This window comes from Oncorhynchus gorbuscha, linkage group LG01 (genome assembly GCF_021184085.1).
Source record: "Oncorhynchus gorbuscha isolate QuinsamMale2020 ecotype Even-year linkage group LG01, OgorEven_v1.0, whole genome shotgun sequence".
Lineage (NCBI taxonomy): Eukaryota > Metazoa > Chordata > Actinopteri > Salmoniformes > Salmonidae > Oncorhynchus > Oncorhynchus gorbuscha.
In genome coordinates, this window is record NC_060173.1 from 825,267 (window position 1) to 837,802 (window position 12,536).

The 12,536-nt window shown below is 38.3% G+C and overlaps 1 protein-coding gene across 3 annotated transcripts; it reads right to left on the reverse strand.

Moving 5' to 3' along the window:
* Nucleotides 1-3,392: 3,392 nt before the first annotated feature.
* On the reverse strand, nt 3,393-8,896 carry commd4 (COMM domain containing 4). Of its 3 annotated transcripts, none has more exons than XM_046342752.1 (8): nt 8,833-8,896; nt 8,494-8,565; nt 5,010-5,075; nt 4,879-4,918; nt 4,619-4,738; nt 4,295-4,375; nt 3,719-3,895; nt 3,393-3,608 (listed from the first exon to the last, which is right to left on the reverse strand). In XM_046342752.1, exons 1-8 carry the CDS (start codon nt 8,833-8,835, stop codon nt 3,568-3,570), a joined length of 600 nt encoding a protein of 199 aa, XP_046198708.1. In that variant the 5' UTR covers nt 8,836-8,896; the 3' UTR covers nt 3,393-3,567. The 3 variants fall into 3 exon arrangements, 2 of the variants coding, with proteins under 2 accessions (XP_046198708.1, XP_046198713.1); XM_046342757.1 differs by lacking the exon at nt 8,833-8,896 and adding an exon at nt 8,644-8,807; XR_006838134.1 differs by lacking the exon at nt 3,393-3,608 and adding an exon at nt 3,938-4,058 and having other exon boundaries at nt 3,795-3,881.
* Nucleotides 8,897-12,536: the final 3,640 nt, after the last annotated feature.

Consider the following 12,536-nt stretch of genomic DNA (forward strand, 5'->3'; position numbering starts at 1 on the left):
GGTGTGTATATGTATATATGTGTATATGTATGTCTATATAGGTATGTGTATGTATATATGTGTATATGTATATCTATATAGGTATGTGTATGTATATATGTGTATATGTATGCATGCGTGTATGTATATGGATATATTTACCAAACAAAGATATGGGGGATTGGAAATGATGCAGACAGTTAAATTGATGGAAGCAACAATCTTTCGGCAATATTAAGCTGATCCTCCCCTTAAGAAATAAAACAAATGAACAAGATGTTCCTGTCTAGGGCTGTGGCGGTCACAAAATGTTGTCAGCCGGTGATTGTCAAGCAAATAACTGTCGGTCTCATGGTAATTGACCATTAATTAACATACACATCTGTACTCTGGCTTCCACACACATCCTGCAAGCCACTGGTGCAGACCTTTGGAACATCAACATTTTAAAAAGTGTAATAAATCCATGTAATATGGCCTACACCTTCACCATAAATCCATGTAATATGGCCTACACCTTCACCATAAATCCATGTAATATGGCCTACACCTTCACCATAAATCCATGTAATATGGCCTACACCTTCACCATAAATCCATGTAATATGGCCTACACCTTCACCATAAATCCATTACAGGTCTAAAAAAGCATGATATGAAGAAAGTGTAGTCGGTATAAGAAGCACAGAATAGCATACTCTGATTTGTCCTGATGTTAGGTCCTGATACGGCTATGTCAAATGACTGTGGGCTACACTAGTTCATTTAGCAGACAAGATTTGCTTAGAGTTCCGTGGTATTATATTATTTTAAAGTATGAAAAATACAACTGAACAAAGCTGAATAAAACATAAATATTTTCTCCAAAATATTTGAGAGTGAGCACATGCGGCTATTCTGTGTTGAGCAGTTAACCTTTTTGGGATAGGATTTAGCATTTTCACATTTGGATGAATAGTGTGCCCAGAGTGAACTGCCTCCTACTCTGTCCCAGATGCTAATACAGTGGGGCGAAAAAGTATTTAGTCAGCCACCAATTGTGCAAGTTCTCCCACTTAAAAAGTGGTACACTTCAACTATGACAGACAAAATGAGAAAAAAAATCCAGAAAATCACATTGTAGGATTTTTCATGAATTTATTTGCAAATTATGATGGAAAATAAGTATTTGCTCAATAACAAAAGTTTATCTCAATACTTTGTTATATACCCTTTGTTGACAATGACCGAGGTCAAAAGTTTTCTGTAAGTCTTCACAAGGTTTTCACACAGTTGCTGGTATTTTGTCATTGCACATCCATATATTTGTATGTATATATTCTTATTCCATTCCTTTACTTAGATGTGTGTGTATTAGGTAGTTGTTGTGGAATTGTTAGATTACTTGTTAGATATTGCTGCACTGTCAGAACTAGAAGCACAAACATTTTGGCTAGTTGGGGAAACACGTGTGGACCTGAATTGTCATAACTGCAGTGGCCAAAACAAGAACAAGAGTGTGCTCTGGTATTGTGCCTGGTAGACCATGCACAAGCGCCACCACAGTCTGGACCTTCACTTCCTGATCACAGGCCACACCAAGTTTGCCCCCTACTGGTGCTTCGGCCTCATCGAGCAGCGCTTCAGAAAGACCTGAATGAACACTTTGTCTGAGATTGCTGGTGTTGTGAAGAACAACACTATGACAGGGGTCAACATCCCACAGCTGGTTGGACTGGAGGATGGTACGGTGTTGGTGGAAAGCTATGGCTGGCAACAACACCTGATGAAGCAGGACCAGCACTTCAGGTGAATATCATTTTCCTTGCATTGTATGAGGTTATTCTTCTTATCCTTGTTATGCAAGGTTGTAATGTCTTCTCAATTTTTTACATATACATTTATCATACTATGTACAATACTTGAAGTACTATTGTACTATTAACTATACTGAAGTCCTACTGTTCTATATACTATACTGAATTCACACTTTACTATACTATATCCTATACCTGAAGTCCTAAAGTACTATATTCTATACTGACGTCACACTGGGTTGTGATGTTACTATACACTATATATCTGAAGTCCTACCGAACCATACACACCAGAGCGCAAATCCTACTTTAAGTCCTACTATACCAAATCCCCCAATCCTAAATCAGCACCTACTCTGAAATGTGTGGCCTCTGGGTTAACTAGTACCCACGACCTGCTGCTACCCAGGGCGGGGTCGCCCCTCTAGGGGGTACGTGAGCCGGACCTCCTTGCTTCTGGAGGTGATGGTGTTGGCCGGGCAGGAAAAGGGGAACTCAGGGCTTTTGGTGACATCTGATTCATCTTTATTCATAACATGCTTAAACAACATGTGTAGACTAACAGTAAATGCTAAGAGAAAACAATGCAGAGAAAGAAAATAGTGAGAGAAAAGCAAAAACACTTAATAATAAATACACAATGAGTAAAGATAACGTGTCTATTTTCACAGGTACAAGTATAAATTCAATGTGCATGGATATGAAGACTCTGTACAGGGCCAGTGAAGACCAGCCACAACGCATCCTGACTGGCCAGGTGCACCTCTTGACCCGAAGGCATCCTGGTGGTTCTGGAGACAGGGGGACCAAGAGACAGACAGTTTTAGGACACTGCATAGTATAAAAAGGCCTATTCAATTAAATCATATTTTTCCACACAAGTTAATTCCAAACATTACATGTTCAATTGTTTGGCCTAACTACGCAGGTACAATTTCAATTGTTTGGCGGGTACAATTTAAAAAGAGACCTTGTGGCTACACATTCAATTAAATCATATTTTTCCAAACAGCCATTGTGGGCAGTCCCATTTTCATACAGCCTGTACTGTACACTTTTTACACAAGCAGCGAGTGACAATGTCAGGAAAGTAGCAGCACGAATGTATTTACGAATAAATTGCATGCAAGTCAATATCCAAAACTTGTATGGACGCATAGAGTGTGATGTTAAATTAGTTGTGTAACTAGCGAACGTTAGCTAGCTACTGTGTTATATTGAAAAAACGTGCCAAACACAGCACTCACTTTCAGTCTGGTGGTAAATTTACTTCGTGATTTTGAGCTTTTGTTTCCGAATGCATCTTCAATAAATATCAATGAACAATGTTTGCAATTACAACGACGAACTTACGTGTGCTGCTTCTGGAACTGCGACTCACATTAACACGCCCACTCAGTGATGCACCTTAGTCGGCCAGTTGCGATACTTAAAGAGCAATGGCTGATGGGACATGTAGTTCCACACTTACTATCTACGGGTACCCGTCACCAAATGTTACTAGAGGGTAAGTTCTACTCTTACACATTTTCTAATTAACAAATTGCAAGTAGACAAAATATTTAATTGTAAAGTTGTAATTTTTTCAAGAAAATACATAGATTCGACATGGACAAATGAGAAATACATCAACATATTTAATAACAATTATAGAATAAACACAATGTACAAAATACATTCAAAAGATCATGGTCCACTCATCCTGTATGATATTCTGTCAATGTCTTGCACTCTTGCTTGACTTTCTTCTGATCCAGTCACTGCATCATTAATCGAAACCTTTAGTCTTGCTTCATTGTAGTGCATTCATCATGGCCTGTGCTTGTTTTAGTTCTGGGGGGGAAGCATAGAGACATTGACATCAGTGAAGCCCTCAGGATTCTAGTCCCATATTTGAGTAGATTTTTTGTAACAACAGTATTTATGGTACATCACAGGCTCACCTGTCAGCAGGACTCTGAACTTGTCTGCAGACACAGAGACGATGGTGGTCTCCGTGTGTCCAGTCTCTGCCCCTTGGGTCTGGAGACAGAGCTGCACTGTGGGCTCATTAACCTCCTGAAGCTCACTGGAACTCAAGGTGTAGTCAACACGCCACGACACTACCTCCAACCGACCCACTGAAACACAGCAATAATACATGCCAGAAACACTGACACTACCTCCAACCGACCCACTGAAACACAGCAATAATACATGCTATATATGTACAGAAACATGTTTATATTATACTGGGGCTCAGAGTTTAGTCAACACGCCACGACACTACCTCCAACCGACCCACTGAAACACAGCAATAATACATGCTATATATGTACAGAAACATGTTTATATTATACTGGTGCTCAGAGTTTAGTCAACACGCCATACTCTCTAGATAACCCACAAACACAGCACGAGAGAAAAATGCAGTGCCCAATGAGAATCTGAAATCTCTTTAGCCATCTTGTGTTACTCCCCCCAGAAAACATTTAGGTATTTATAAGTCTTCTTCAATCAAATGAAGGTTGATAACTCACATCTCAGACTGCTCTCCCTTAGCTTCTCCTGCAGGGCAATGTGCTTGTCTTCATAGGATTTACACAGTCCTGTGGTGTGTTCTACAAGATACATGATATACCGATGAGGAAAACCAAAAAGGCATGACTATCATACTACACATCGTTAGAGGGCTTGGAACATCCACAGAGGAATGGAGTCTGTACGCATTCAAATAGTATTACCATCCATTAATTGAAAAATAAATTAGCATTTGCAGTGAGTGGTTGTAACAAACCCAGTACTTTGAGGTATTCTCACTATGAATGGCTATAGTATGAGTAACTTATGGAAAACTACTGTACCTTTAGGGAGTCCTAACTGCTGCAGCTCACTGGAGAGAGATTCACTGTCCACATCATGTTTGGCTGCACTGGAGAGGATGAAGGTCAACACGGCTACACTGGCCTTGATGTCTCCATTCTCTAGAAATCAGAACAACACAGATGCATTGATAGAATAGATGTAGAGTATAGACCAGCATCATGTGTGTATAGCTTTCTGCGTGAAAGCTGTCCTTTATTACAGTTTGCATCAAATTTTAAAAACAGAGAATTCAGCTTACCAAACTTTGCATCTGCAGTTAGCTTTGAAACTTTGTCATACTGAAAAAGACAAAAAAAAAAGGGAATGGCACATTTTAAGACAATAAAAAATTGCAGGTGACAATAGGGAGTTCACGTATGAGATACATACATCAATACCCTCTCCCAGCAGATCCATCAACACCTGGACACAGAGGAGTTTCATCTTCACACTTGACTGTTGGGAATAGAGAAGACAAACGTCAGGGGAATAGAGAAGACAAACGTCAGGGGGAATAGAGAAGACAAACGTCAGGGGGAATAGAGAAGACAAACGTCAGGGGAATAGAGAAGACAAACGTCAGGGGGAATAGAGAAGACAAACGTCAGGGGGAATAGAGAAGACAAACGTCAGGGGGAATAGAGAAGACAAACGTCAGGGGGAATAGAGAAGACAAACGTCAGGGGGAATAGAGAAGACAAACGTCAGGGGGAATAGAGAAGACAAACGTCAGGGGGAATAGAGAAGACAAACGTCAGGGGAATAGAGAAGACAAACGTCAGGGGAATAGAGAAGACAAACGTCAGGGGGAATAGAGAAGACAAACGTCAGGGGGAATAGAGAAGACAAACGTCAGGGGAATAGAGAAGACAAACGTCAGGGGAATAGAGAAGACAAACGTCAGGGGAATAGAGAAGACAAACGTCAGGGGGAATAGAGAAGACAAACGTCAGGGGGAATAGAGAAGACAAACGTCAGGGGGAATAGAGAAGACAAACGTCAGGGGGAATAGAGAAGACAAACGTCAGGGGGAATAGAGAAGACAAACGTCAGGGGAATAGAGAAGACAAACGTCAGGGGATGATTTCTACTGGAGGAATGCAGTTGAAGTAATATTAGTTGTAGGTACAGGATACACATGGTATACACCGTTCAACCAAATGCTTCCTGCAGGTTCAATATGGACAATGGAGCAACAATGAGAACTAATAAAAAGATCATAGGAACCAAGTAAATGGCTCAGTAGAAGATACAGGAAGGCACAGTCCAATATTTATACATATTTTGGGGAAGGGGGGATTGGGGCAAGTGTTTAAATTGTGTATTATTTAGCAGTCATAATAAGAGTCTGGTAGCAGCAGTTGTGATGGGTGTTTAACATGAATGTATATGGGTGTGTAACATGAATGTATATGGGTGTGTAACATGAATGTATATGGGTGTGTACCATGAATGTATATGGGTGTGTAACATGAATGTATATGGGTGTGTAACATGAATGTATATGGGTGTGTAACATGAATGTATATGGGTGTATATGTGTAACGTGAATGTATATGGGTGTGTAACGTGAATGTATATGGGTGTGTAACGTGAATGTATATGGGTGTGTAACGTGAATGTATATGGGTGTGTAACGTGAATGTATATGGGTGTGTAACGTGAATGTATATGGGTGTGTAACGTGAATGTATATGGGTGTGTAACGTGAATGTATATGGGTGTGTAACGTGAATGTATATGGGTGTGTACCGTGAATGTATATGGGTGTGTACCGTGAATGTATATGGGTGTGTAACGTGAATGTATATGGGTGTGTAACATGAATGTATATGGGTGTGTAACATGAATGTATATGGGTGTGTAACATGAATGTATATGGGTGTGTAACATGAATGTATATGGGTGTGTAACGTGAATGTATATGGGTGTGTAACGTGAATGTATATGGGTGTGTGGATGTGTTTATGTCTGTGTGGGTGTGTGGATGTGTTTATGTCTGTGTGTATGTGTGGGTGTGTTTATGTCTGTGTGGGTGTGTTTATGTCTGTGTGGGTGTGTTTATGTCTGTGTGGGTGTGTTTATGTATGTGTGGGTGTGTTTATGTCTGTGTGGGTGTGTTTGTATGTGTGGATGTGTTTATGTCTGTGTGGATGTGTTTATGTCTGTGTGGGTGTGTTTATGTATGTGTGGATGTGTTTATGTCTGTGTGGGTGTGTGGGTGTGTTTATGTCTGTGTGGGTGTGTGGATGTGTTTATGTATGTGTGGGTGTGTTTATGTATGTGTGGGTGTGTGGGTGTATGTGTGGATGTGTTTATGTCTGTGTGGGTGTGTGGGTGTGTTTATGTCTGTGTGGATGTGTTTATGTCTGTGTGGGTGTGTTAATGTCTGTGTGGATGTGTGGATGTGTTTATGTCTGTGTGGGTGTGTTTATGTATGTGTGGATGTGTTTATGTCTGTGTGGGTGTGTGGATGTGTTTATGTCTGTGTGGGTGTGTGGATGTGTTTATGTCTGTGTGGGTGTGTGGATGTGTTTATGTCTGTGTGGGTGTGTGGATGTGTTTATGTGTGTGTGGGTGTGTTTATGTATGTGTCGGTGTGTGGATGTGTTTACGTATGTGTCGGTGTGTGGATGTGTTTATGCCTGTGTGGGTGTGTGGATGTGTTTATGCCTGTGTGGGTGTGTTTATGTGTTTATGGGTGTGTGGGTGTGTTTATGTCTGTGTGGGTGTGTGGGTGTGTTTATGTCTGTGTGGGTGTGTGGGTGTGTTTATGTCTGTGTGGGTGTGTGGGTGTGTTTATGTCTGAGTGGGTGTGTGGGTATGTTTATGTATGTGTGGATGTGTTTATGTCTGTGTGGGTGTGTGAGTACATGTGTAAGGTTCAGAGAATCAGAGCAGGTGGTCAGTTCAGTTCCAAGGGTTCAGCAGTCTGATGGCTTGTAGATAGAAACTGTCTCTGAGCATGTTGGTATCAGACCTCATGCACAGACACCATCTGCCCCACAGTAAGGTAGTGAACAGCTCGTGGCTGGGTTGTGTGGGGTCCTTGATGTTGCTGCGGGCCTTCCTCAAGCATCATTTCACATACATGTCCTGGATCGGTGGGAGCCAATGATTTATATACACATCATTGGTGGGAGCACGTTCCCAGTGATGTACTGGGCCGTCTTCACCATCCGCTGGAGGGCGTTAGTCACGGACAGAGCAATTCCAGTACAAAACCTTGCCTAAACGTCAGACTGGTACCATGGTTACTACATGATAATATGTCTGAAAGAAGTAGCTGTAAGAAAATATGCAAGCCAGAATGTTGAATACAATTATATTTTAGGTTAATTTACCGGCCGTCCATGCTGTTGGTAATTTTTCTGGAAGGTAGTGGAGATCAAATGTCCACAGTAAAGTATTGTTACCCAACTTTTTGCCGCCAGTAGGTTCTGTTCCCTGCATTTCCCATCTCCTGACACATTTCACGTGATGCACAATATGGAAATAGCCAGATGTAACCAAACATTGTGCACCAAAGCATGTCCCTCCCAATCAGCTGAAAGTGCCACCTGGGACAACATTTGGTCTGTGCTTCAGTTAAACTCGGACATATTTGTGCAAGTCGCGTTTATCAGCATTGAAAATACAAACCAGTTACCGAAAAGTCGGGTTAATAACACTAATCTGTGGATATATTGTCTCAGATTACCTCCTACATACGGATAAAAATCAGCAGACATGTAAAGTACGTTCAAATTGAAGTTTATTCTAAATTCTGACTTGTGATGGAAGTGAGACTACATATTAGAGACCAGAGGAGTCATCCACTCTTAGCGGCTTGTCTCGAAGGCCGTGATGCAACCAGTCACGGCGCTAAACTTACGATTTTCGCCAAAGTGCTGATTTCGGCAAGAACCCAGTCTGGGCAGTCCAAATCCCCACAAAACCGGAATCTCTAGGAACAGTAAGAAACATATGCACAATATTATGGTTGCTGTTTGTGCATATAATAAACACTGACACATGCATTTACCTGGCAGCAGGATAGCTAATTTAGCTAATAAGCAATCCGAGTGATTGTTTTTAGCCAGCTAGCATTTCTTGTCTTGACTCTTCTTGTCCAGACGGATCAACATGCTATCTATCAAATGCTCAGCTAAGTAGTAATGATAGGAAACACAATATTCACACGTTATCGAAATAAACAGCAAGCAGCATTTACCATTTCAGCAGTTGACCAAGTGTCATGTGATAACGCTCAAGTCCCGGGACAAAAACATTGTTCCCAGAGTTTAGGGGAAGGGGCAGGGCAAACCATTTATATTTTTTTCCCACATCCAGTAGAGACTAAACTAACTTTCAATTTTTTTTTCAGCTTTCAAAATGTTGTTTCTTTTATTTTCTAAAGCATTTCATGTCTGTATTTCACTGTTGTTGTCCTGTCTCACACCAAGGCTTTGTGGTCCAAACACTTAAAAGACACAGCCCTAGATGTGCAGAAGATGAGTGCAAGTAGAGATACTGGGGTGCAAATGTACAAAATAAATCAAATTAATAACAGTATGGGGATGAGGTAGTTGGATGGGCTGTTTACAGATGGGCTATGTACAGGTGCAGTGATCTGTGAGCTGCTCTGACAGCTGGTGCTTAAAGTTAGTGAGGGAGATATGAGTCTCCAGCTTCAGTGATTTTTGCCATTCGTTCCAGTCATTGGCAGCAGAGAACTGGAAGGAAAGTTGGCCAAAAAGGAATTGGCTTTGGGGGTGACCAGTGAGATATACCTGCTGGAGTGCATGCTACGTATGGGTGGGTGTTAATATGGTGACCAGTGAGCTGAGATAAGGCGGGGCTTTACCTAGCAAAGACTTATAGATGACCTGGAGCCAGTGGGTTTGGTGACGAATATGAAGCGAGGGCCAGCCAACGAGAGCATACAGGTCGCAGTGGTGGGTAGTATATGGGGCTTTGGTGACAAAACGGATGGCACTGTGATAGACTACATCCAATTTGCTGAGTAGAGTGTTGGAGGCTATTTTGTAAATGACATCGCCGAAGACAAGGATCGGTAGGATGGTCAGATTTACGAGGGTATGTTTGACAGCATGGGTGAAGGATGCTTTGTTGCAAAATAGGAAGCCAATTCTAGATTTAATTTAGGATTGGAGATGCTTAATGTGAGTCTGGAAGGAGAGTTTACAGTCTAACCAGACACCTAGTTATTTGTAGTTGTCCACACATTCTAAGTCAGAATCGTCCAGAGTAGTGATGCTGGACAGGTGGGCAGGTGTGGGCAGTGATTGGTTGAAGAGCATGCATTTAGTTTTCCTTGCATTTAAGAGCAGTTGGATGGCCACGGAAGGAGTGTTATGGCATTGAACCTTGTCTGGAGGTTAGTTAACACAGTGTCCAAAGAAGGGCCAGAAGTATACAGAATGGTGTCGTCTGGGTAGAGGTGGATCGGAGAATCACCAGCAGCAAGAGCGACATCATTGATGTATACAGAGAAAAGAGTCGGCCCGAGAACTGAACCCTGTGGCACGCTCATAGAGACTGCTAGAGGTCCGGACAACAGACCCTCTGATTTGACACACTGAACGCTGTTTGAGAAGTAGTTGGTGAACCAGGCGAGGCAGTCATTTGAGAAACCAAGGCTGTTGAGTCTGCCGAGCGAGGGAGGATTTATTATTGTTTTTCTTTTAGGGACTTTAACTTTTACTTTAACTTTTATCTTTTAGGGACTTTAACTTCTGAAAGTCAAGCCTTCTGATGAATTTTTTTTTACTCTTAATGCTATTTATATTTATTCAGAAAAACTACACATGTAGTGATGCCTTATCTTTGTATTCTATTGTCATTTGAAATGTTACATTTCTTAATTTATTTTTAAAAAAATTAAAAAATGGGGCCCGAGGTCCGTGAATAGTTTTGATGCTGGATTGCCAGATCGTGAACAAGGAACTGACATGTGGGGAATCGTAAGTGACTCGTTTAAGCTAGTTTCATCCTGTCCATGGCTTGTTTTGAGGTGTTTTGACTGATTTCATGTCAATGCTTTGCCCAAAAATTTGCTAGATAGCTAAGCAACAACTGTAACGATGTATTTGAGAAATAAGTGTTCATTGTGCACATCTATTATGTTTTCAATAAACATTGGAGACTAAAAACATTACAAAAAAATGTAATAAAAGGGGAGGAAGAAATGGACCAATGATTGTGCTTTCAGCCACCGCTTGTGGGTTCTTTATGCTCTACAGTCAATTATGACTGCATGTCTACTTAGAATAAATACATCATTATACATCATTATTAATTATCATGTCTACTTAGAATAAATACATCATTATACATCATTATTAATTATCATGTCTACTTAGAATAAATACATCATTATACATCATTATTAATTATCATGTCTACTTAGAATAAATACATCATTATTAATTATCATGTCTACTTAGAATAAATACATCATTATACATCATTATTAATTATCATGTCTACTTAGAATAAATACATCATTATTAATTATCATGTCTACTTAGAATAAATACATCATTATTAATTATCATGTCTACTTATAATAAATACATCATTATACATCATTATTAATTATCATGTCTACTTAGAATAAATACATCATTATACATCATTATTAATTATCATGTCTACTTAGAATAAATACATCATTATTAATTATCATGTCTACTTAGAATAAATACATCATTATTAATTATCATGTCTACTTAGAATAAATACATCAATACATCATTATTAATTATCATGTCTACTTAGAATAAATACATCTTATTATACATCATTATTAATTATCATGTCTACTTAGAATAAATACATCATTATACATCATTATTAATTATCATGTCTACTTAGAATAAATAAATACATCATTATTAATTATCATGTCTACTTAGAATAAATACATCATTATTAATTATCATGTCTACTTAGAATAAATACATCATTATTAATTATCATGTCTACTTAGAATAAATACATCATTATACATCATTATTAATTATCATGTCTACTTAGAATAAATACATCATTATTAATTATCATGTCTACTTAGAATAAATACATCATTATTAATTATCATGTCTACTTAGAATAAATACATCATTATACATCATTATTAATTATCATGTCTACTTAGAATAAATACATCATTATTAATTATCATGTCTACTTATAATAAATACATCATTATTAATTATCATGTCTACTTAGAATAAATACATCATTATTAATTATCATGTCTACTTAGAATAAATACATCATTATTAATTATCATGTCTACTTAGAATAAATACATCATTATTAATTATCATGTCTACTTAGAATAAATACATCATTATACATCATTATTAATTATCATGTCTACTTAGAATAAATACATCATTATTAATTATCATGTCTACTTAGAATAAATACATCATTATACATCATTATTAATTATCATGTCTACTTAGAATAAATACATCATTATTAATTATCATGTCTACTTAGAATAAATACATCATTATACATCATTATTAATTATCATGTCTACTTAGAATAAATACATCATTATTAATTATCATGTCTACTTAGAATAAATACATCATTATTAATTATCATGTCTACTTAGAATAAATACATCATTATTAATTATCATGTCTACTTAGAATAAATACATCATTATACATCATTATTAATTATCATGTCTACTTAGAATAAATACATCATTATACATCATTATTAATTATCATGTCTACTTAGAATAAATACATCATTATACATCATTATTAATTATCATGTCTACTTAGAATAAATACATCATTATACATCATTATTAATTATCATGTCTACTTAGAATAAATACATCATTATACATCATTATTAATTATCATGTCTACTTAGAATAAATAC